The sequence below is a fragment of the Ictalurus furcatus genome, chromosome 20, assembly GCF_023375685.1.
Source record: "Ictalurus furcatus strain D&B chromosome 20, Billie_1.0, whole genome shotgun sequence".
NCBI lineage: Eukaryota > Metazoa > Chordata > Actinopteri > Siluriformes > Ictaluridae > Ictalurus > Ictalurus furcatus.
Genome location: NC_071274.1, coordinates 2,164,788 through 2,191,425, shown reverse-complemented (window position 1 = coordinate 2,191,425; position 26,638 = coordinate 2,164,788). Strand labels below are relative to the sequence as shown.

The window sequence follows — 26,638 nt, the reverse complement described above, 5'->3', positions numbered from 1 at the left end:
GACGAAACGATCTCACGGGAGCAGTGACGCACAGAGAGAAGAGTTTTGCACAGGGACTGAGGTTTCACAGACACGGACAGACTTCCACAGAACTGCACTCGGGATGGTGTACGCTGTACAGTGATGATGACATACAGCATAACGGCATGATAAAGAAAAGAAACGGGAAGTGTTTATATACAGAGATGAAGGATGGGAGCCAAGTATTTGAGTGGTCTGGAAGATTTGGTTCTATTTATCCCTATCAACAATCTGGAAAATTTCAATACAAAAGTTTATATATATATATATATATATATATATCTCCTCAAGGGAACCTTCTTAGGAAGGAAACCCTCTGTTGTGGGATTCTACATCGAACCTTTACATTTATCATATAGACTCATATGATATAGATTCATTGAAGTTTTGCAGTTCTTTAAGAAATACTAGTGGTGTATCGGTAACATGAACCAAATCACAGCACTGCGAACGAAAACACATCAGCGGTTAGCACGTGACCTTTAATGACCTCAGATCCCATCCGAATCATACAGCATGAATACACAAGGTCGTAAGAGCTAATACGATTCGTCCGGGTTGCCAGGTTTTTTACTAAAATATCCATCTATGCGGTTGGTAATAAATATACAGTGTCTTGCATAAGTATTCACCCCACTAGATCTTTTCCTCGAACAGATTTTGTATCGGAATTGATTGAAATGAATGGCGTTGGGATTGTACGTCATGAATCTACACACTCAAAAAAATAAAACTAGCCCATAATATTAAAAAAATAAATAAATAAAAATCATTAAAAAAATCAGTACAGTCGGTCTCACCAGGGAGTGAATACAGTCTTATGCAAGGCATCGTAATGCTACGCTGATTAAATATTCAGGATGTATGTTATAACAGGTTTATATACAAAGAGTCCTGTTTACAGTGGAGATATATATATATATATATATATATATAAGTCTACACACCCCTGTTAAAATGGCCGTTGTTTTTTTTTTGTGTGTGAAATCTGATAGTTTTCTATCTTGGATGTGTAATTACAAAGTGAAAAACGATCAGAAACTTTTTATTGGAAACTTAATGTCCTAGTTGCAAAAGTATGCACACCCCTAAACTAATACTTTGTCGAAGCAGCTTTGGATTTTATTTACACCACTCAGTCTTTATTGGGTATGAGTCTGTCAGCTTGGTACAGCTTGACTTGGTGATATTTTCCCACTCATTCCTTGCAAAAACATTCTAGAGCTGTGAGATTGTAAGGGCGAGAGAGAGAGAGAGAGAGAGAGAGAGAGAGAGAGAGAGAGAGAGAGAGAAGGTGAGGAAACGGCTGTTTATAGCCGCTTTAACATAAGTGAGAACAGGAACGGACTTGTTTAATGGACGTTCCACAACATTACATTTAGCTAGTGTATGAATGGATCAAAAATATGACGTGTTAGTCTTTAGTTAATAAAGAGTTGTAATTGTTGGTAAATTGTTGTGGTGTAAAAGGAATAAAACACTTCAGGAAAGTGCTGCTATTGGAAAAGAATCAATTTCATGGTGGTAGCAGTATCTCCACGTCACCATCACACTGCACCAGATGTTTTATTCCTGAATTATTATTATTATTATTATTATTATTATTATTATTATTATTATTACTACATCACGCTAAGCTGCCTGATTCTAAAGGTGCATCTACTGTAAAGGAAAAACTCCTAGACAGTCTGTACTTGGTGTTCTCCGAATGGACGTTCTACGGCGTTGAGATAATTGAGACGTGGTTCGAGAGCGTTTTCTTTCCATCTCGACGGCTCCTATGCTGTTTTTTCGACATTTGTCGAGTTTATCTAGTGTAACGTACAGCGATCTAATCAGGAAGCTAAGCGCTTGTAATTCCCAGCTAAAGCATGGCTTATAATGGAGATTAGAGGCTTCGGATGAGACATTTCCCCTCTGAGGCGTGCAAAATATCCTGAGACAGTGTGTTCTTTTGCAGCATGGTTAGAGTTCATGTTTAAAAAAAAAAAAAAAAAGACTGAGAGAAAGAGATGGATTTGAGTAGCAGGGAGTAGTGAGAGACTTGGAGCGACAGAGTCTCTGAAGGATACTTTGTGAATTACTTTGCCTCACTGTTCCTGATCTGGATAGAAAGAAAGGCAAGGTGTGTGTGTGTGTGTGTGTGTGTGTGTGTGTGTGTGTGTGTGTGTGTGTGAGAGAGAGAGAGAGAGAGGGAAAGAGATGACGAGTGGAAAGGGAATGAGAGGAAATGGCAGCGGATCCCTGGAGGACTCTTCTCCTCTCCTTCAGATCACATTCTTTTTCAGCTCGGTTTCTTTACCAGATCTTAAACACGAGTCCCGCATGCCGGAGTTAAGAGAACAATGCCAGTCCGCCCCACATTCACGCCCTCGTCCTGCTCCTAACACACCTGACGCAGGAAATCAAGCTGTGCTGGAAAGCCTCGGACTAAAAGCGCTCCATGTAGAATCCATTCGATCAAATACACTGAGAAATTGACAGCCCCAGGAAACCTAAATCTGTGATTGCTTTCTAAGGAGGTTAATGTTAATCCTGTGGCCACGATATTCACTACCAAGTGCGGATAATTAGCGACTTTTCCAACCCCTGCATCGTGTACTTTGACAGAATGTCTTTTCTTTTGAGGTAAAGTGGATGGAGTTAAACTTTCTGGGGGAAAAAATAACCTTATGTAAGGTTTATGCACAATCACAAGTCATTGTTCTTTCATCCCACACAGCTTTGAATAAAACCATGCGATGCTGATTGAACAGGCTCTTTGAGTCTCAGCGACCCGGCAGGGTGAGTGAAAGCTAACCTCGGAAGTGCTAACATAACGAGCAAAGCTAACGAGAGATTAAAAGCTAATCTACCAAGTGAAAGCTCACGTAGCGAACGCTAAAATAATGAGCAAGATAGTAAACAAGTCAAATCTAACTAGAGAGTACAGAGTAAAAGCAAACCTATGAGTGAACGAAAGGAAGTCGAAGTAGTGCGTAAACGCTAATTAGAAAGCGAGAGAGAGACAGAGAGAGAGAGAGAGAGAGAGAGAGAGGTCAAATCTACTGAACGAAAGCAAACCTGTGAGCAAAAGCAGTGAGTGAAAAGCTGGCCAAGCAAAAGCTAACATAATGAGGAAAAAAGCAAACTAGGTCATAAAAGCTAGTTAGAGAGAGAAAGGTAACCTAGCGAATAAACGCAAACGAATGAGTGAAAGCTAACCTAGCAAAAGCTAACCTAGCAAAAACTAACATTCTGAGTGAGCACAAGCTACTAGCGAGAAAATCAAAGTGAGAGCGAAAGCGAAAGCAAACCTGTGAGTAAGAGAAAGCTAATCTAGTGAGCTAAGGCAAACTAATGAGCAAAAGCTGACTAGCGAGAGAAATCTAACCTACTGAGTGAAAAGAGCCAGCGACAAGCGTCTGAGAAAGAGCAAGCTAGCAAGTGAAAGCTAAGCTTGCCAACGCTAAAATAACGAGCAAACTAGTAAACTTGTAAAAGCTAACTAAAATCCAACCTAAAAAGTAAAAGCAATGTTCTGAGTGAAACAAAGCTGGTCTAGTGAAGAGTGAAGGCAAAGTAGCGAGTAAATGCTAATTGGAGAGAGAAAAATCAAACCTACTGAGTGAAAGCAAACCTGTGAGCAAAAGAAACGAGTGAAAAGCTAACCAAGTAAAGGCTAGCATAGTGAGGAAAAAGCTCATTAGAGGGAGAAATGTAACCTACCGAATAAAAGCAAAGTAGCATGTGAAAGCTAACCAAGCCAAAAACGAACAATGTGAACAAAAGCACACTAGTGAGTACGAGCAAGAAAATGAAACGTGAGCGTGAAGACAATCCTGTGAGTGAAAGAAAGCTAATCTAGTGAGCAGAAGCTAACTAGCAAGAGAAATGTAACCGACTGAGTGTCAGAAAACTGGTCAGTGAAAGGAAGCTAATCTACTTAGCGAAGCCTAGCTAGTGAGTGAAAGCTGATCTAGCAAAAGCTAACACAATAGTCAAAGTGAGTGAAAGCTAATTCGAGAGAGAAATCGGACCGACCGAGTGAATGGAAACTAGCGAGTGAAAACAAACCCGAGGCTCGACGCTAATCCAGGACGTGAAGGCACACTAGCGAGCGAGAGCTAATCGATCGAGTGTAAGCAAACTGTAAAGTGATGCTGATGCTACAGATGCTGAGCTGCTTCACGTTTGGAAATCTATACTATAAGATTTATTTTTTTAAATACATGAGACACTTTTACTACCGTTTTTTTTTTTTAATTATTATTATTATTATGTTTTACATCTCTGATTGATGGTATGTTGTGACTGAGAAATACTTCGACAATATTTTAGGAATCAGACTCCGGTTCTCGTAATATTCTCTAAATGTATTAGACGGAGGTGAAGTAAAAATACGCTCGGCAGAAGACGGAAGCGCTCGGTGATTGATGCGATGATTCGTTGCGTCCTGATAAGCTCTTCACAAGCACATCCATTACACACACCCACACCACCGCGCTGTCGAAATCTCAAATCTGATTGGTCAGACAGCAGGTGTTGATTCATTCTCAAGGAAAACAGCTCTGACAGTAGTGCAGCTGCAAACCCCGGGTTTATACGGTATGAACGTAGTACCGTTTCTATAGCAACAGCCCATTCGCATGTACTCGCACACCGGACGGTCTACGTGACCTTAGACTAATAATGGATTCCAATGTGTTGTTACTTGATCACTGATGTGGGAGAGGTTTCAGTGAGGAGACGTTTATTTAACATTTACGGAAGGAGTCTCCAGTGTCAGTCGGTCAGTTTTTCCAGATAACTCCACAAGCTGTGTCTTATTAACTTCGAGAGATCAAAGTTCATCGCTGCTATAACGTAAGTGCATACAGGAACTAATTTGTTTCTGTAAGAATCCACGTAACTATGAAAGGATGTTAATACCGATTAGGTTGCTATTAAACTCTTTTAAAAATACATTTAAAAATCGAAATAACGGTTACAGGATTATATTTGAAATGGTTAGAGTTTTAAAACTTAAAACTAGATTTTGAATTATTAAGTGGTTTACATTTTTACAAATGATTATAATTTGAGATATTTAAAAAAAAAATGATTAAAAAAGGGATTATTAAGCATTATCATTCGTTTTCAATCTTTAAAAATAAAGGATATAAAATAAATAAGGATTGTCATTTTAATGTATGATTCCTTTTAGATCTTTAAAGATGAGGATCTTCCAGAAATAAAGATACATAGAACTATGCTATATGTAAACTATTATTTATTTATTATCGTCTTTAAAAGTAACCTTTAATTACAAGAATTATCATTTGAATTATTATAGTTTTAGATCTTCAAAAATAAGGATTTTTTTTTTTTTTTTTTAATTTTATCTTTAAAAATAAGGATTGTTTCTATGTAAGGGTTACATTCTGAATGATTATAGTTTTATATCTCTAAAACCTAAGGACTTAAAAGAAAAGTTTATCGCTGTTAGAGGAACTAACTTGTTCCTATACGAATCGATGTAACTGTAAATGGATAAAAAATTATGACGTGGGTTTTTTGTTTTTTTTTCATTCGTTGGAAATAAACACTTAATCATTTGTAAATCGCTGTGGTGAACGAGGAATAAAACACGTCCTCGACGTCAGCGTGGTAAGAGTAACCCTGCGTCATGTCCCCACTCCGTCGCTGATTATTTCCCCAAAACTGCACAGCGCGCAGAGCGTTATTCCTTACGTGTTCGACACTTTGATCCGACCTCTCGCTCGCTGGGGCAGAACGTTAGCCGATAGCCGACCGGCGTTCGAGTTCAGATCTCCTCTTGGCGACGTGTGCAGTCTTCTGTTTTCCAGAGACGTTGTATTTCTGTCCAGGCCTTGACATCCCTCATGGCATCAGAATCAATTCTGAAGGCGTGAGGCATTCTGCTTCAAGGACGGATTCGACCCAATTTCTGTTTGAACTCCTTTGATTGGGAGTTTAAAAGGCTGTTTGAAGCATGAGTAAGCTCTGCTGAGAACCCCGAGGGCCGGAGGAGCTATGTGACTGGAATTTTTTGTCATTTTAGCCAAGGTTACGTGCTTCTGAACTGCAGATTTGCATTGCTAATTGAGCGCTACGGCGTGTCATGAGTCACGGCTGCTTTGTTCTGTCGCAGTTAGCGCAAAGACGTGTAAAAGAAGCGTTGTGGTCGACTGGTAACTTTGTGAAATCCTGGATTATCATGTATTTATTCATTTGACAGGAAATAAACTAACAGGAAATGTGCGGAGGTATGTGACGGAGGAGTGTAAATCAGGACCTGCTGAAGAATCCTGGCAGTATAAGGGGTTAAGGATCGATGTTAATACCGATCAGGTTGCAATTAAACGCTTTTAAAAATAAAAACATCTAAATAGCAGTTGCATGATTACATTTGAAATGGTTAGAGTTTTAAAACTTTACAAACATTACAATAAATACTTTACATATTAGAATTAGATTTCGAATTATTAAGGGGTGTACATTTTGAGGTTTACAAATGATTATAATTTGAGATATTTTCAATAAAAAAAATTATTATGATTAATAAAGGGATTATTAAATTCATTAGTTTTCAATCTTTAAAAATAAAGGATATATATATATATATATATAAAAAAAAGGTTTATCATTTTAATGTATGATTCCTTTTAGATCTTTAAAGATAAGGATCTTCCAGAAATAGAGATTATGTTATAGGTAAACTATTATTTATTTATTATCGTCTTTAAAAGTACCTTTAATTACAAGAATTATCATTTGAATGATTATAGCTTTAGATCTTCAAAAATAAGGATTATATCTTTTTTATTTTATCTTTAAAAATAAGGATTGTTTTTACGTAAGGGTTACATTTTGGAATGATTATAGATTTATATCTTTAAAATATGAGGACTTATCATCCTTTTTTTAAAGGATGATATTTTAAACGATTATAGTTTTAGATCTTTAAAGATAAGGACGTTTAAGAACAAGGATTGTATATATTTTTTTTGTATATTATGAATATTTGAGATCTTTAAACAATAATACTTAAATAAGAAGGAAATTGCGATTTCAGGACCGTCTCCCACAGCGCTAGCAAGCTCTTATTTCTCGTATGATGGACATTTCTCATTATGTTACATTTCACATTGCAGCGCTCAGGTCTAAGTAGACCAGAGCTCAATCTTTTTCCTGAATATCGTGAGCTTTTATGGGACAATTTGAGTCAAAGCGCTAAGCAATGTACCACAAAATACAGTCATTGTTGGAAAAGTGCAGCGTTCAAGTTCAAATTGGACTTGTGGAATTGTGCGGGTTTCATAATGGACGTCCGCAGACGCCTCTGGTCAGTCTGAGCTCGCTGGGGTTTCTTCATTAGCAAGGTAAAAGCCAGACCTCGGCGTAGGAGCAGCCGTGCCGCGGTTGTTGTTTTTTTTTTCTTCCCTTGTCTGATCTCATCAGCTACTGCTAAAAGAAATATAAATCTCCCGAGACGTTGAATGTCCTGCACGGAAATGGTGTACCGCTGTTCTGCTATTAGGCATTTTCATTTAGCTGACACCTCCTATATGGGCACTCGGAGTGGCATACATTTGTTTTACTGCTGTCAGCAATTGATCTCTCTCTCTCTCTCTCTCTCTCTCTCTCTCTCTCTCTCATTCTGTCTCGCTCTCTCTCTCTCTCTCTCTCTCTCTCTCTGTCTCTCTCACACTCTGACTCTCTCTCTGTCACTTTCTCTCTCTCTCTCTCATTCTGTCTCTCTCTCTGTGTCTCTCTCACTCTCTCTCTCTCTCACACACTCTGTCTCTCTCTCACTCTGTCTCTCACTCTCTGTCTCTCTCTCTCTGTCACTTTCTCTCTCACACTCTGTCTCTCTCTCTCTCTCTCTCTCTCTCTCTTTGTCAATTTCTCTCTCTCTCTCTCTCACTCTGTCTCTCTCTCACACTCTGTCTGTCTCACTCTCTCTCTGTCTCTCTTTCTCTCACACACACACACACTGTCTGTCTCTCTCTGTCTCTCTCTCTCACTTTCTCTCTTTCTCTCACTCTGTCTCTCTCTGTCACTCTGTCTGTCTCTCTCTCTCTTACTCTGTATCTCTCTCTCACACTATGTCTGTCTCTCTCTCACTCTGTCTTTCTCACTCATTCTGTCTCTCTCTCACTCATTCTCTTTCTCTCTCTCTGTCTGTCTGTCTCTTGGTCATTGCCCTTAAGACAAATGTGCTCCATTTTCTGCGGGCCTGTTGGTCTACCCCCAGAACTTCACACACTTCTCATGGTTTCCTTTGAATTATCGAAAAGATCTTCCGCTTTTTAATCTTGTGGTCGAGTGTGTAGCAGCATTAAATATTGTATATACAAATATACTTCGATAGAAAAAGAAGCAAAGTCAAAAGGAGAAAATGTCATCATTGTGTGTGCTTCAATACATGAACAAGTCATATATGAAGGGTGCGTTCAATTCATGCAGCATTTTATCGTTGTTGTGTTCTCCTTCTCGTGGCAGTTCTTTAGACCTGCAGGTGAGAATACAGCGGTCACACAACAGTGCAGACCAAAGCAACTGGGAGCTTCTGTGTGACATGGTCTGTCTGAGAAATCAATTCAACTCCGAATCGACTCACTTGCAGGACGTGAATCAAACATGTCAGAAATGTCATGTGATACACAAAATGTTTGAAACAAGGTATTGATATAATGATCTAATCATTTATTTATCATTTACTAAGTGCTCATGTGTTTGTTGTGATTTTAGTCGGTTTGCTGAGTCTGAATCAGAGTGAAATTGATTCGTTTGAATCGTTTGTTTTGGTTCGGTTTTAAACTGCACGTAGTTAAACGAACCAAAAAAGCAACAGCATTGTCTGAGGGGCGTTTAGGACTGTAAACGTTCTCGTGATACTTTTTCATTTATTGGTCAGAAATACGGTGATGGATTTCTGTGAAACAAACCTTTCTCAAGTGTTGGTGGAAATCAAACAAATCACTCGAGCACAGAGAACAGGTAGTCGACACTGAATAAATGATTAGATAGTTATATAAATAACTATCTAAACACTACTAAAAGTAGTTTATTTATGTATCGCATCCAGAGTTTATTTGACAAAAATCCAGAATTTGGCATTTCTACATGTTTGATTCACTTCCTGTAAGTGAGTCGATTCAGAGTCGAATCACTTTCTCACTAGACTTCACTTGGATGTGGAAGACAACCTCGCTCAGATGTTCTCTGTTGTTTTTGTTCCGCACCTGAGTGAGTCATTGCTGGGTTCTCACTTGCCTAAAGAACTGCACCGAGCGGAAAAAGCACCAGGGCACCATTAATAAAATGCTAAACGCTGCACGTATGAACGCAGAGCTGGGACGCCATCATTTCGGCTGGTATTTCGAGGGATTTCTGCACCTCATATCTACAAAACAATGCTGCCAACCAAAGCACATGGCATGTTTGAGCCACTTCCTGAAAGCGAGTCAATTCAGAGTCGAATCGCTTATTGAATTTGCTGTACCGCTAACACTTTTCAACACAAGACAGGTATTACTACGTTCATTAGCGTGTCATAGATGATGCCGTGTCTTCCTAGGATCTGCCTCCTGACTAGCTGCCTCAGCCCATTTCAAATCTTTCTTTCTTTTTTTTTTCCCCTCTCCCTCACTCGCACTTTTCTTCTCTGTCTATTCAGGATCGGCATTCCCGATTCAGCCGTGATCAACATCCACTTCTCCTGTGATCCGTCTCATCAATCACCGCTACTCCTCGTCTCCACTGCCTTTCCACGCAGAGAACAAACTCCGGAGCCAAGCGTCCACTGCTGGATATCTCGTGCCTCTTTGTCACCCCACATCGACTTTTTCTCGCCCTTCGATTTTCTCTTCCGGCCCGCACCATGAGCAGGAGGAGCCGTGGGGTCTGGAGTGGACTGACAGCGCTCAGCATTTTGGTGCTGGTCCAGTGGGCGGGCAGCTGCTGGGCCATGACGCTGAACTCGGTTCCTCTGCGTCCAGTACCAGACGCACCGCTCAGAGTCGAGGATGAGGACCCGGTACTCCACAGGCACAAGAGGAACTGGGTGTGGAACCAGTTCTTTGTTCTGGAGGAATACACGGGGGACGACCCTCTCTACGTCGGCAAGGTAAGTCAGCTCTATAAATCTAAATAGCTGAAAGTGCAAATAATTATTTTTTACGAAATACTTAACCGTATTTAACGCTGTATTGTTATATATAATTCTCGACAAATCTGCATGAGAACATCGGCACAACAAACAAATGTTAAATCTAGAACCATTAACAGTCCTTCAAACCCTTAAAAGCTCCATGTAGGATTCTGCAATTAACTTTTCCTCATTTCGGAAGCTTCCGAATAAAATCCAAGAAACCCTTAACTATCCCAAGTACCATTTTGTATGTGTAAATGAACTTCCTGTCAAATAGTTTACGTTTTATATCGATTATCATTCATATTCACGATTACTATTAACGACAGGAATTGTTCCTGTCGATCAATTCAGCGAGACAGCCTAGGGACGGCTGCGTAGGGAAAGTATGCAGCGAGCTATGACGCTAGCTAGCGGTCAGCTAGTTAACTGTTCGCCTACATACTCTTTTGTGTAGAGTTAAATCTAAAATGCCGCCTAGCTAACTTTTTTCAATACTGTTTTGTTTTAGTCGTATGTCTGATGACGAATTTAGCTAGAATAACATCGTTAGTGCAGAACATGGAACAAATTAGCAGGCAGTAATTATGCTAGTCAGTGTGCTTTTTATTGAGCCAGACCGATTACAAAACACCGTCTATTCATCTATAACATTTTTATTAATTATGTTTAACAGTCAATTTGCTAATTAAAATTAGAAATTTTTCTAATTCCCCCCCCCCCCCACAGTGCCATTTCATTACTTAGCTAGCAAGGAATGGAGCAAGAGGGAATGATGCTAGTCAGACTTCCCTTGAATGAGAAAAACATGTAATAAATATCAGCTACTGTCTAGTTATTACAGAGACATTACAGATTGGCAAAGCATGTTCCTTTTTAGCTAGGTAATGTAGCATTATCTAGGCAAAGTATGGAACTAGCTGTCAATCAGTAGTTAGCTTGCTAGCTGTTAGTCAGTATGCTCATCTGTGATTAGCTAAACTGATTACAAAATGCCTAGTCTAGTCACTAACATTTTCATCACTGTTTCGTTTAATAGTCTGATTTACGATTACAAATGTGCTCATTATTTTCCTACGGTTGAATATAGCCAAAGTAGCACCGTCGAGGAAGAATACTGCGCTAGCTAGCAAGAAGCTCTTATGCTAGTCAGTTTGCTCTTTAATGAACTCAAAAGATACCGAAATACTATATAATATATATATATATATTTCCGATAATAAAGTTGGCCCTCTACTTAAAATTAGCCATGTAACATAACCGTGTTAACTTTGTTAAGCAAAATAAACAAGAATATCAAGCGATAGCTAGCGTTCTATGTTAGTCAGCCAGAAAGGGTGCTCTCTGATAAGCTAAACTTGTCTAGCATCTATTTTCTATACAGTTCTGTAACGTGTTAGTTACATTACATTACGCGTGTTACATTTAAAAAAAAAAAATGTTTAAATGTGAGCTAGTGTTAGTTAGTTAGCTAGCTCTTCTCGGCTAAGCTAACCCTACGTTAGAAATGAAGATGTATTTGATCTAGATTCAGAAGCGAATAATTCTAATGAAACGACTGTTATATTGAAAGTGCAGGTAGAGATTTTGTAAATCATGCTAATCGCTAAATCGCATCCCTTAAACAGACAGGAACTGTTGTCTTGGAAATAGACTTTTAGAAAGAACTTTGTTTAGAACGCGTTCTGATGTTGAAATAAAGTGTAGAAATTGTTTGACACAAGACTGGAACTCCACAAACTTAAATCCTGTGATACCGTAACAGCTCTGTGTCAAAGATTACCAAAAGACGGAGTTCTTTTGATTTGTTTTTTGGTTTTTTTACTCCGATGTCTGACACATTTCTCACCCCATCCATCACGGCCTAGCGGAAGCTCGATGCGTTTACACTCCTACGAGTGCCGGGGAAAAAAAAGAAGAGTTTTATAGCTCAGGTATGAGTCAAAGTCGAAGTTATTGTTTCTGACATCTACATTTGCTGTTTTGACTCACGCCTCAGGCCCTCCATCAGAGCCTGTTCTGAAATCTGAAGTCGGTGAAGGTGCCCGATGAAAAAAAAAAGAAAGAATTTTTTTAAAAAAAATAAAAAAAGTAAAAAGAAAAAGAAAAGGCAAGTTTATTCAGACCGTTTGTGTCTCCTGCTGCTGACTTTTTGGAATATTAGATTCTAGGTTTTTACTAAACGCTAGGCTAATTTTACATTTGTGCATTGTCTAACCTGCAAAAAAACAAAACAAAAAACAAACAAAGAAAAACGTTTCAAATTTATGGAAATGCTTGTCGACTAGGTTTAGGTGGAGTGAACAATCAGTACGTTTACACGGACAACGATAATCCGATATGAACCCGATTAAGACGATACTCTGATTAAGAAACTAGCATGTAAACAGCCATTTTTAATGACCTTAATCTGATTAAAGTCGTACTCGAAGTAAACATAAACGGAATTAAGACGTGTGGAGTACTCCTGTTTTAGTCGCATTATCGACGTGCGTTACAGACACGTACACACCTTAATCACACTATTAACGACGTGTGGGAGTTTTCACCGCATTGTGTGGCAGAATACTCAACCTTTTTTTGGCAAACGAGAGAGTTCGGCTGCGTCCCAAACCGCATACTTGCCTACTATAGGCCTATAGTAGGTGAAATACATGTATCTCGGCTACTATATAGACGGTAAGTACGCGGTTTGGGACGCAGCCCACGGCTTCAAGCAGTCGTCTATTAGCACGTACAACATGACAAATAATTAACCGCACTTGAAGCGTTCGTAAAAAAATTTTTAATAAAAACACCCAAAACTGTATACGGTACCATAACGAAGACGAACTGTACGTCGATACGTGAAATTCTGGAGGGACGTCGGACGGCGTGGAGCGGTGACGTAATGACGTGCGCCGTTAATCGAACTAGGTTCTAGGACATGTAAAACGGGAACATGAAAGGAGTATTCTAAAAGCGACTCATGTAAACACCTTAATCACAATATTATCTTACTCAGTGTAACGTCAGTAATTAGATTACTGCTGTCCATGTAAACACAGTCATCGACTAGGTTTACACGGACAGCGGTAATCTAATTATGGACCTTATTCTGAATAAGACGTATAACATTCTGACTAAGGTGTTTACATGAGTCGCTTTTAGAATCATTAATGAAGCTGCGAAGATTGGATCGTGCGAGCAAAATTCGCCTGCGGAGATGATTACGCCCGGGTCTGATGGCGACTGAGGTCATGTTGGGTCTAAAAGGTAACACTGACATAAACAGTAAAATGAAGCGTACTCTGGGTATTCTGCTAAAGCTAGTGGGGTCACGTTATGTGTGTTTGACGTCATATGCCATCGACTGGACGGCTTAGTAAAAAAAAAAGTTCCATTTGAGGCGATACTACCCTTCTAAACCCTTCATTTGGGACACAACTACCGTGTTACCCTCCTGGTAAAGAAAAGATGTTATTAGAAAGCCTCTGCACTCTTATCAGAGCTGCTGTTGTATAGGAAATTACACCTTCTGACCAATCAGAATGGAGAATTCAGCACAGCTGCATTACTATTATTTAGTAACGCAGTAGGCTAGTATGTAAAAACTCGTTTGGTAAGATATAGCTATTGTGTTTGGTCTTCTTTTGATGGTGACATATTATGTCTTCCATTTTATATATATATATATATATATATATATATATATATATATATATATATATATATAATCTTCAATTATTTCATTTGAGAAATAAGAGGTGCTCATTGTACTTTGATGTTTGAACTACGAATAAATTGAGTCCGTCTCTTATTACTTCTTCATTTTGCCCTCATTAAAGCAGAGACCCCTTGAACACCGCCTGCAGGAATGTTGGATTATTTTTGCTACCACAGGGTCGGCTTCAATAATCCAGTGCTGCATTTCGTTATCAGACTACTAATGGAATAAAATTTGGGCTTGATCTCAGATTTAATGCATTTTCCCCTTTTCCTACATGATGACTGACACGACACAGATCTAGGTGTTAAATATGCGTTACGAGTACCTCCGATAACAATCGTCCTCCGAGGAGCTCATGCGTGACTCTGCCGCATGCTTTCCATATGTGATGTGAATTAGTAATAACACCCATTACTTCTCTCCTGCTATTACCGCAGACTCGCCTAATATTTGCTTTTCGGGAGCCTTCTGTTTGACAGCAGAGTGTGACAGGATGTATGCTGGTGTGTGTGTGTGTGTGTGTATGTGTGTGTCTGTGTGTTTTCCCTTCAAAGTCTTGCACTGCTTTTTAAAGACAACCTTTAAAAAAAAATGTGTTTTTGGGATTAAATCCTATTGTGAGAATTCATTTTAGTCAGCAGGCTGATCAAAGTGTGAAGTTGTCACTGCAGCGGTGTTGAGAAATTCTTTAGAAAACCTGAGTTACAATTGAATCAGTGTTATTGCATCATAAAGTATAACAGCCAGTGGTGTCGCAGTATGCAAATGGGGGTTGGTGAACTGGGAGAAGGGGGTGGGGCTTTGAACGAAAGTTTTCCAATAACAGCAAGTCTTGAAGTGTTTTATTCCACAGCAGGATTTCTAATAAAGAATGACATATACAGTTGAGGTCGTAAGTTTACTTACGCATTGCAGAATCTGCCAAATGTTAATAGTAATAATAATAATAATAAGAGGGATAATAAAAATTGGAAACCAGTGTTGCGTCCTTGAGCATCAGTGAACGTTTGCACCTTTTGTGATAGTCGTGGACGAATCCCTCAGTTGTCCTCGGTGTGAAAAGATGGATCTCGACATCATCTAGCCGCCGTTGGAAAGGGGTCAACTATGCAGAAGATGTTGGAAAAGCAAAGAATTTGCCGGACCTGGAGGATTTTTCTGAAGAACAGTGGACAACACAAACAAGGGACTCGTGAAGAACTCTCACAAAACTTAAAAACACCATGTCGTTGATCTTCCAGGTAACCACACAGCATTAAGAATTAAGGGCGTGCAAACTTTTGAACTGGTCCGTTTGTTTCTTGCGGACTATACGTGAACATCTGTTGTGTGAAATAGCGTATTCAGGGCCGAACTAAATAAAAAAAAAAAACTAAATGCTTTATTTATTTATTTATTTATTTTATTATCATCGCACTTTAAAAAAAATATTCTGCGAGGTGTCCGTAAACTTATGACCTCAACTATAATATTTTTGTATGCATTTACAGTTCCCTCACTAGTCTCTCTTGGTTTCTCCGTGTTGACGTGAATAATACGAAATTCGCAGCTTGTCGTGTCATTTGTCGTGCGAAGTTACGGCTTCGCCTCTGATTGTTACAAAGCGCTGATACTGTAGACTCCTCCCATAAAAGCAAAACAGTCAGGCAAAAAATCTAAGCCGTACGTGACCGTGTAGAAGTCGTCGGCATAGAAACAATAACGTATTCGAGTAGTAGAATATTAACGTTAATATACGGTAAACCCGCGATTAGCAGACGCCTCGTCGTTTTCCAGCGGAGAACGGTACGTTCTGGTAGCGCGGACTCTTTATCAGATGAGTCCATCATGTTTGGATTTCTAAGGTAATAAACTTACAAAAGGTTCCTGTAAATCCACCCGACAGGTATTTGATGCACTAGCACGTTACATCGAGTTCTAGTTTGTTACAGACAAACTACTGTAGAAAGTGGGTCTCACTGACACTTGCTGGCTCTTCGCTAATGACCGGCTGTGTGTTTAATGAATATCTGACACGTTGTTTGATCACGGCTCTTTGATAGCGAGCGGATTTAAAGTCCTGCTCACTCAGATTAAAAGGGATTAGTAAGGATTTGTCACACAGGAGGAGTTGAAAGATTCTGGATGATGACAAAAAACGGTCATATTGTGTTGTATTTGTGTAATATACAGCGTTTCTGAGAGCGCTCGTCATCGCTAGGTTGTTCCATCCATCCGCACATCTTCTATACCGCTTACTCCTTTTCAGGGTCGCGGGGAACCTGGAGCCTATCCCAGGGAGCATCGGGCACAAGGCGGGGTACACCCTGGACAGGGTGCCAGTCCATCGCAGGGCACAATCACACACACACTCACACACCCATTCATACACTATGGACACTTTGGACACGCCAATCAGCCTACCGTGCATGTCTTTGGACTGGGGGAGGAAACCGGAGTACCCGGAGGAAACCCCCGCAGCACGGGGCACACACATGGCCCCGGCAAGACTCGAACCCCGAACCCGCTAGGTTGTTGTTTTGTCATTTTGTTTTGTTCTAAACAACAGAAGCTGAACCATAGCTTTTTTCTGCTTGATCAGAGGGTTTGCTGTCTCGCTAGTCATCTACTATAGCTAATACAATCTAACTTGCTCTATATAGCTAGGCATTGTAGCTAACTGGACTGACTAATGAGTTCTAATCCTAGGTTTTGCTCACAGCTGTCAACAATGAGTGCTTTCAAACCTGTTTGGAGATCGCTACAAGTAGGTAAGGAATGAAATAAGGATTAAAAAACTCTGTGACGTGCTTTTTTGGGAAAATAATCAACGATAGGGTGCTGTGATGAACTGAAGTCGATCGACTGCTGATTATTTCTTCATCTTAGGTCACAGGAATTTTACAAGGCTAACAGGTTTTTATTGATTAAAGAATGACACATTGTAGATTTGACTTGTTTATGGATACATTTAAAAAGCTCGTCTTTTATTCGTGTTAAATGGCGTGTTACATTATAACGGGTATCACCGTATAAAAATGTATAATCTGTCATTTGCAGAAAATGCAGTGACGATTAAGTGCTTGGACCGCTACAATTTTTTGTACTTGGACCCTGAACAAATTTAATGTATGGAGTCCTGATAATTTGGTGCCTGGACACTTAACAGTTTTCGTGCATGGACCCCTAACAATTTTGTGCCTGTATCCCCAATGATTTTGTGCTTGGACCTGAACATTTACTACATGGACCCCTAACAGTTTTCGTGCATGGACCCGTAACAATTTAGTGCTTGAATCCCCAGTGATTTTGTGCTTGGACCCCTAACAATTTTCTTGCTTGGACCCCTAACTATTTTTGTGCTTGGACCCCTAACAATTTAGTGCTTGGACCTCTAACAATTTTTGTGCTTGGACCTCTAACAATTTAGTGCTTGGACCCCTAACAGTTTTCATGCTTGGACCCCTAACAATTTAGTGCTTGGACCCCTAACAATTTTCGTGCTTGGACCCCTAACAATTTAGTGCTTGGACCCCTAACAATTTAGTGCTTGAATCCCCAATGATTTTGTGCTTGGACCCCTAACAATTTTCATGCTTGGACCCCTAACTATTTTTGTGCTTGGACCCCTAACAATTTAGTGCTTGGACCCCTAACAATTTAGTGCTTGAATCCCCAATGATTTTGTGCTTGGACCCCTAACAATTTTCATGCTTGGACCCCTAACTATTTTTGTGCTTGGACCCCTAACAATTTAGTGCTTGGACCCCTAACAATTTTCGTGCTTGGACCCATAACAATTTAGTGCTTGGACCCCTAACAATTTTCGTGCTTGGACCCCTAACAATTTAGTGCTTGGACCCCTAACTATTTTTGTGCTTGGACCCCTAACAATTTAGTGCTTGGACCCCTAACAATTTTCGTGCTTGGACCCCTAACAATTTAGTGCTTGGACCCCTAACAATTTTCGTGCTTGGACCCCTAACAATTTTCGTGCTTGGACCCCTAACAATTTAGTGCTTGGACCCCTAACAATTTTCGTGCTTGGACCCCTAACAATTTAGTGCTTCGACCCCTAACAATTTAGTGCTTGGACCCCTAACAATTTTCGTGCTTGGACCCCTAACAATTTAGTGCTTCGACCCCTAACAATTTAGTGCTTGGACCCCTAACAATTTTCGTGCTTGGACCCCTAACAATTTAGTGCTTGGACCCGTAACAATTTAGTGCTTGGACCCCTAACAATTTAGTGCTTGGACCCCTAACAATTTAGTGCTTGTATCCCCAGTGATTTTGTGCTTGGACCCCTGATAATTTACTACATGGACCCCTAACTATTTTTGTCCATGGACAGATAACCTGTGTGCTTATTGTGCCACCTAACAATTTTGAAAACAGAATCAGTTTTATTGCTTGAACTCCAGAGTCACAGTACCTCTCATGGCCTTACACTCAACACATAAATGAGCGATGTTAATGCTTGGACGCCTTAAAAAAAATATAATGCAGGAACCCTTAATAATTTGGTGCTTGTACACCTAACATTTTGTGTGATTAGACCCCTAACAAGATTTCACTTGGACCCCTAACAATACAGTACAGTGCTTGAACTCCTATTTATTTTGTGATTAGACCTTTAACAAATGTAGTACTTGGACGTCATAACAGTTTCAGATCGAGTATCAGTTTTATTGGCCATGTACCGTACGCCTGAACACGCAATCAACAACGTTGCTTTAATTTAGTTACGCTAACGAGCTTCTAGTGTAGCTAGTTAACGTCAAAGAACGGCATTTTTACAGCAGCTTATTCAGCGTTGCTAATTAATTACCGCCTTTAGTTTTAAATGTGCATTAGACGTGTAGAAAGTTCGGCGCATGAACATTTGAAGTTAAAGTTATCAAATTTCAACAGCGTCAAGTAATCATTTCTGGTAGACTGCCGGCGGGTGTCACATTAGAGCTGAATTAAAACACAATGACCGTGAGAGATGATCTGAATACATCAGGCACCTGTCTTACAGCTCTGCTCGCCTCCTCTCTCTCTCTCTCTCACACACACACACACATACGCACAGCTCTTTAGCAGCACACACCACCAGACTGAATTTTATTCGGATCTGACTCATCACCAGTTGACTCGAAACCAGGAAAGACTGAACACAAGTGTGTGTCAGCATGGAATGATAATGAGCAGAGTCATGTGCATGCTCTGTACTGCATCTCTGTCTCTCTCTCTCTCTCTCTCTCACACACACACACACCGATCTGTCGCTTGGTTTCGGTAGTTCTCTCGTTCACACATGGTCTATTGTTTATTCTCTGTCTCTCGCTCACACACACACACACACACACTGTGTCTCTCACATACAGTCTTTCTATTTTCTACACACACTTCAAATCTTTCGCTCATTTGTCAGTCTAATTTCATTTATTTCACATCTGTCCTGAAAAGTTTGAATGAAAAAAGTTTTCAAAGTCCAAGTCACAAAAAGATGAAAGTTCTCTCATTTGGTTCCTTGACTGTGTTTAATTATAGAGCAGGAAATATGGAAATCATTTATATCTCCTGCAGATCATTCAGGAAATCTGTCTTAAGCAGGGTTAATATATTACTGCCAAAACGACTTCATTACTGATGGATCGTGCCGCTGGTGCCGGAACACAGAGGGGGGCGACGGTGCAGATATTTTAAGCCCAGATGTCAGCAGCGTGACTCGATTTTGTCATTTACGTATGATTTAATATAATATAGCTTATCCCGCGTCAGTTAACATAAATATATCAAGCAATGAAGAAGAGTAATGTAACAAAGTGCGAACACAGCAAAAACAATCCAGGAATTTACTGTTGTGTACAAGCACAGCGACTGTTATTATTAAATGACAAATTCTGTAATACTTGTAAGAGGAAGAAAAATCACTATTGTGCTTTGACCTCTAATAATTTAGTGCTTGGACCCTGAACAATTTAGTGCTTGGACCCTGAACAATTCAGTGCTTAGTCCCTGAACAATTTAGTGCCAAGTCCCTGAACAATTTAGTGCTTGGACCCTGAACAATTTAGTGCTTAGTCCCTGAACAATTTAGTGCCAAGTCCCTGAACAATTTAGTGCTTGGACCCTGAACAATTTAGTGCTTAGTCCCTGAACAATTTAGTGCTTGGACCCTGAACAATTTAGTGCTTGGACCCTGAACAATTTAGTGCTTGGACCCTGAACAATTTAGTGCTTGGACCCCTAACAATTTAGTGCTTAGTCCCTAAATTATTTAGTGCTTGGACCCTGAACAATTTAGTGCTTGGACCCCTAACAATTTAGTGCTTAGTCCCTGAACAATTTAGTGCTTGGACCCCTAAATTTTAGTGCTTAGTCCCTAAATTATTTAGTGCTTGGACCCTGAACAATTTGGTGCTTAGACCCTGAACAATTTGGTGCTTGGACCCTGAACAATTTGGTGCTTGGACCCCTAACAATTTAGTGCTTAGTCCCTGAACAATTTAGTGCTTGGACCCTGAACAATTCAGTGCTTAGTCCCTGAACAATTTAGTGCCAAGTCCCTGAACAATTTAGTGCTTGGACCCTGAACAATTTAGTGCTTGGACCCTGAACAATTTAGTGCTTGGACCCCTAACAATTTAGTGCTTAGTCCCTAAATTATTTAGTGCTTGGACCCTGAACAATTTAGTGCTTGGACCCCTAACAATTTAGTGCTTAGTCCCTGAACAATTTAGTGCTTGGACCCCTAAATTTTAGTGCTTAGTCCCTAAATTATTTAGTGCTTGGACCCTGAACAATTTAGTGCTTAGACCCTGAACAATTTAGTGCTTGGACCCCGAACAATTTAGTGCTTAGACCCTGAACAATTTAGTGCTTGGACCCCTAACAATTTAGTGCTTAGTCCCTGAACAATTTAGTGCTTGGACCCTGAACAATTTAGTGCTTAGTCCCTAAATTATTTAGTGCTTAGACCCTGAACAATTTAGTGCTTGGACCCCTAAACAGTTCAGTGCTTGGACCCCTAACAATTTAGTGTTTAGACCCTGAACAATTTACTGTACCAATTTCGTGGTTGGTCCCCTTAACATTTAGTGCTTGGCCCCTTAATTATCAAACTTTATAAAAAGCATCACTATGTGTTTGCAGAATTTCTCATGTTCTTTATTTACACACCCACAAAGAACCTCACAGACCAAACAGGCCATGCATCAGGAAAAAAAAAGAGTTTATGAAAACAGGCCAAATATAGGCAGCACCACCCGCTGTGTTCTCGCTCATGTTCTCTCTCTGCTGTTCTGTGTGAAACTATGTTTAAAATGGTTCAGAGCAGATTCAGAGTTCAACTAAAAATAGTCTCTGTTCCTGTGTGAAGTCTGACATTTTATAAGAACCCCTTGAATGATGAATTCATTCAATTAGACTGGAAATGTTTTAGGGGCACATACTATATTTATTCGTATTATTCTTCATTTCTTAACAATGATCATTTTGACCTGAATTTTTTTTTTTATGCTTCTTAAATCTTCTATATGTAACGCCAACCTCTCCATGTTTTAATCAAAATAACCATAGATAAAAAATAAAAAAGTTCAATTTGAATTTTTTTTAGCAACAGAACATTTGTTGTTACCTATAATACACTCGTAGGAAAAAAAATCCCTTTAAGTGTTTAAGGGTTCTAGCTTCATGAACGTGTTCTAGAATCTTTAGTAAAAAAAAAATTAATTGAAAATGTTAAAAAGATTTTTGTGTCTAAAGGTGTTCGATGTGGAACCTGTAGAACAATAGATTGACGACCATAAAAGGGGTTTTATTTCAGTATTTAAAGGTTCCAGCTTCCTAAAAGCATGTGTTCTACTTGAAACCTATTCTGAAAGGGTTAATTATTGGGTTCCAATGAAGTGACGGACCCTTTTGGGAACTAAATAGAGCTTTTTATGTCTACAGTGCTGTTAATAACAAACAGCGGTGGTTCCCGCAGTTCCTGAGATCATTCGGAAGTCATGTTCTTCTCCTTTCTTTCACTTGTACTTCCTGTCATTATCCGTTCAATGAAGCGAAAATCCCTGATGAGAACAGCCGGAGCTTTTGTCTCCGAGCGTGCTCAGGGACGGGCGCCGGCGAGCACATGGGTAGACGAGAGCAGACACAGTGCAGAGGATTCATATCTGAGGTCTGAGCGCTGATTGACTGACAGCTTTGGACAAGTGGAACCTTTAGAAGAAGCGTTTTGTCGTATTTCATCTCGCTGACAGATCCTTGTTTGGAATGTTTTGATGGGTCTCGGGTGTGTTACTGTGCGTACTGAAGGAGAAACGGTACACTGGGAAAAGCAAGTACGAGATAATCTTATGCACGTATAAGAGCAGATATGCCTTTTAAAAGAATCTGCTGGTAAACACAAGTTTTTATTAACTACTTTGATGTAAATATTTAGAAGAGGAAGAAACATTTCTGGTGAAAGAGGTGTAGCCTGCATGCCTGTTACTTCCAGTGAAGGAGGCGTGGCCTGCATACCTGCTACTTCCAGTGAAGGAGGCGTGACCTGTGTGCCTGTTACTTCCAGTGAAGGAGGCGTGACCTATGTGGCTGTTACTTCCAGTGAAGGAGGCGTGGCCTGTGTGCCTGTTACTTCCAGTGAAGGAGGCGTGACCTGCATGCCTGTTACTTCCAGTAAAGGAGGCGTGACCTATGTGCCTGTTACGTCCAGTGAAGGAGGCGTGGCCTGCATGCCTGTTACTTCCAGTAAAGGAGGCGTGGCCTGTGTACCTGCTACTTCCAGTGAAGGAGGCGTGGCCTGCGTGCCTGTTACTTCCAGTGAAGGAGCGTGACTTGCGTGCCTGTAACTTCCAGTGAAGGAGGCGTGGCCTGTGTGCCTGTTACTTCCAGTGAAGGAGGTGTGGCCTGCATGCTTGTTACTTACTGCGAAGGAGGCGTGGCCTTTATGCCTGTTACTTCCAGCGAAGGAGGCGTGGCCTGCGTGCCTGTTACTTCCAGCGAAGGAGGCGTGGCCTGCGTGCCTGTTACTTACTGCTAAAGAGGCGTGACCTTTTTCCTGTCAATCCCTGTGAAGAAAGTATGACGTCTGTATCTGTCAGTCACAGTAAATAAGGTGTGGCCTGTTTTCCTGTCAGTCCCAGCAAATAAGGGTGTGACCTGTGTGCCTGTTATGTCCAGTAAAGGATGTGTGGCCCGTGTGCCTATTACTTACAGCAAAGGAGGCGTAGCCTTCTTCCTGTCAGTCACAGTAAAGTAGGTGTGGCCTCTGTACCTGTCAGTCTCTGTAAAGGTGGCTTTGCTTTAAAAAATATAAAAAAGCCAAAAAGCACAAAGCACACACCCTCCTCCATGGATCAGTTCCTCCTGCCTTATGTGGTATTCAAATTCACCAGCCTCCTGTTTTTCTTTTTCAAGAAACAAAAGTAGAGTGCACTAAGCGAATCAAATGTAAAAAAAAAAAAACACCACAAAAAACCCCAATAACACGTCCATTAATGAGCTCCCGCTAATGATTATGGCAGGAACGTTCTCTCTCTCACCCTGCTGTCACTGTTAGTCCACCGACTGATGAAAATACAGGAAACACAGGAATAGGCTACAAAGTAAGAGAGAGACGAATAAACAGATGAAGGCAGAAGTAAATAGTGCACAAGTGAATAGATTTTCAAATGCTGATTTTTAATGAGGCTGCAGCGGTTCGTGCCAAAGCCGTTCACACAGAAAGAACCCGCCCCAAAATTATTCACATAATTATACCAGAGTGCTTTTAATGAATATTCTTTTGTCATCTCGATATTGTAACACTATTAGCCGGGATTATTGCCGATGACCCTGATGAATATTGATAGGACCGCTCCAGCTCGAATAAAGAACTCAAATGAAGTGATGTCACCCAGGGCAACATGAATAATACATATCACTGTCTCTGGGGTGTGTTCTGTAATATCAACAATTATTAGCAACGACCCCGGTGCCTCTGCCGAAAATACACTTTCATTACCTTCCAGACTCCGTCGTGTCCGTTCCGTCCGAACACTGCGCCTGAAGTTCGGTGTTATTAACAGCTGGTTCACACCGTGTCGTGTTCAAAATCTACCTCGCCTCGCTCTGAGACGGCGAGGTGCTTCTCATTCCTCTCGAGGGAACTTACAGCTTTAGCTGTGATAGAAAATGTTAGAACTGGAGACTCCTTCCATTACTGCTAAATAAACATCACCTTTGAGAAAACTTCACCGCATCAGTGATGAGAGTGTATTCGTTACTTAATAACAGCATGTTTTTGTTCATTTTTTATTTAAAAAAAATCACTTCATAGTAAAATTTACTGTTAATTCCTGTCGTCACGTACACTATAGCCGCTATAAACATCCCCGTGTTCTTTTGAAAGTTAAAAAAAGGACGTTTTAATTATATCGATTGTGACCCGTATGAGTCCCTGTGAACGGGCTGTTGCTATAGAAACGATAACGTATTTGAACGAGCGCGTTAATGTAAACCTGCGATTTGTAGCTGCGCTGCTGTCAGCGCTGCTGTGTTAGAAAACTAAATCAACACCTTCTGACCGATCAGAATCGAGGATTTAACGGCGCTGTTATTACGAGTTCCCGGAACGGACTCTGGACTTCGATTCCCAGCAGCCACCGCACCTCTGCATCACGGTCACGTGACCACATGCACCTGACCCTCATCCCATATCACTATGGCAGCTTCTCCATCTCGGACGAATGCCAACACTTCTTTTTGGAAATTTGAATAAATAAAGAACAAAATGAAGCAGGGATGTTGAAACACTTCGAGTTCTAGACCAGAACCTTGATGGACTCCTAAACCACTTCTCCGCTACACACCTCGCGTTCTAGCTGGATGAGATCAGGTAAAAGAACGAACGGAGCATAATGTTGGCGTTTTTTATGTTTCCTGCTTGTTCCTGAGCTCCGTGTATGGACTGGGCCTGTCAGGAAAAATCCCCGAGCTGGTTCTCGAGTTTCTGCTAGCGTACGGCCGGAGAAACGTCTCGAGTCCTGCGCTAATTGGAGAAGACGGTTGGAATCGAGCGTGCGCAGTAACACAGAGGGAATCTTCACAGTCTGTGCTACTGTATCGAACATAAACGTGGGGCGTTAACCGAGAGAACAGCTCGGTAGTCACAGCTTAAACTTGTTGTAAGGTTGCCAAATATTTCCAAAAAGTTTCCACTGTTGCCGCGGGCAATAATCTCCTGGTCTGGCTGTAATTAAGTGAATTCGTTTCGTCTCTCCCACATCGGTGATTAGCGTTAAAACTGAATCACATGGAGCAAAAAAAGGAGAACTTTTTGATGTCGTGACACGGCACACGCTAGCCAAATCCCTTTTGGAGTGATTTCTAACATGTGTTTGGTAATTAGAAGGAGCCTTTTCATCTGGTGGAGCTCACCACACATGAAAGCCATCGAGTTTCCAATCACGTCTTGGCATATTTTGCAAAAGAAACATATAAAACGAGCAAGCGCATATGGAACGGCTACATCTGAACTAGCAGTGTAACACAATGACACCATCTGGATCTGCGGTTGTACATTTAGCGCTCCAGATATTCAAATTTAAACCCGAAGTAGGTGCGGCCTAAGTCTGAAAGACAAACTAGAAAACGCCGGATTGTATTTTTTGTGTCGTTTTTGATTTGTATTTTGCCTTTCCTTGACATTTTAAGCACGTTTATTTGCTTTTATTTCTCAAAATTCCAATCCTAATTGAAACCTATCTAACCCTGACCAGGCAGTTACTAAGGATGACTTCACTGACGCTGTAAATGCGTGACATGTTATCGAACGTGCTAGCGCTTTGTCCCGTAAGCTTCATATCTGGACTTGTTGTATGGACGATCCGTATTTAGATCTTGTTTAAACCGATAATCCAATCCGTCCATTCCGAATAACGTATTCGTATCCGGTTACCTCCCTCGCGTGAACTCCCGCGGCTCTAAGGTTGACTCGGATAATTAAGGTCAGCCACGTTGCACCTCGCTCGCTCGCACGAGACAGAATATAGACTAGCGCCGCTCTTCGTCTTCTGCAGGAGGATATGAGCTGACGCCTCTGAATCTAATGACAGGAAATAAGAAAAGGATTCCCTGACAATACCCCTCCGAATGAGACTCGCGGTCCCCGGGCTCAGGACCGCGCCGAAATACAATACAGTACCATTTGCATTTTTATAGCGCTTTTAAGGTGTTGATTCAGGTGAAATATTACAATGGCGAGCGGATCCATCACCTTGAGACCGTATTCAAAAAAAATTCACAGCCGGATCACTCCCACATGCGAAAGCTATCCAGTCCGAACGATGAACTTATCGCTGATATCCAGGCAGGCGCATTGTTATACGCTCGATTAGGGACGGTTTGGGAAAGGAAATGTATGTATTTATTTATTTATTTATTACTCTTTTCTTTTTTTTCTTTTTCGAGACCTAAAAAAGACCGAGCTCGAGCGTTCCTCGTCCCGGATCTGTCGCTTGATGGTAAATGTCACAAACAAAAGGCGCTGCCACGATTGAGGCTCCTGAATGCCAGGCTCGATTTTTATCACCCGTCTACACTGACGGAATAACGGCTTACATGCCTCGGGAGGAGTGATGAAACCGTGCTGGCAGAGTTATTGCGGATAATGATAGTTGGCCAGTCTGTAATGGCTGAACTTATTTCTTACTCGGAATCTTACAGTAGGTGTAACACTTAAACTCCCAGGAGCTGTCGCCGTCTCGGTGCACACACTCCTCACTCGCACGCACCTCCCCTATTAGTTTCACCGTACC

At 40.7% G+C, this 26,638-nt stretch overlaps 1 protein-coding gene across 3 annotated transcripts in view; it reads left to right on the top strand.

Annotated features, from left to right (window-relative positions):
* The window catches only part of cdh7a (cadherin 7a), a 93,125-nt gene that overhangs the window by 4,670 nt on the left and 61,817 nt on the right, over window positions 1-26,638 (top strand). For 2 of the 3 annotated variants that reach the window (XM_053651137.1, XM_053651139.1), the window contains exon 2: window positions 9,686-10,135. In XM_053651137.1, the coding sequence (XP_053507112.1) occupies window positions 9,890-10,135 (246 nt within the window). In that variant the 5' untranslated portion in view covers window positions 9,686-9,889. Of the gene's footprint in view, window positions 1-9,264; window positions 10,136-26,638 lie in introns of those variants that run through there. The other variant, XM_053651138.1, reaches the window with a different exon arrangement.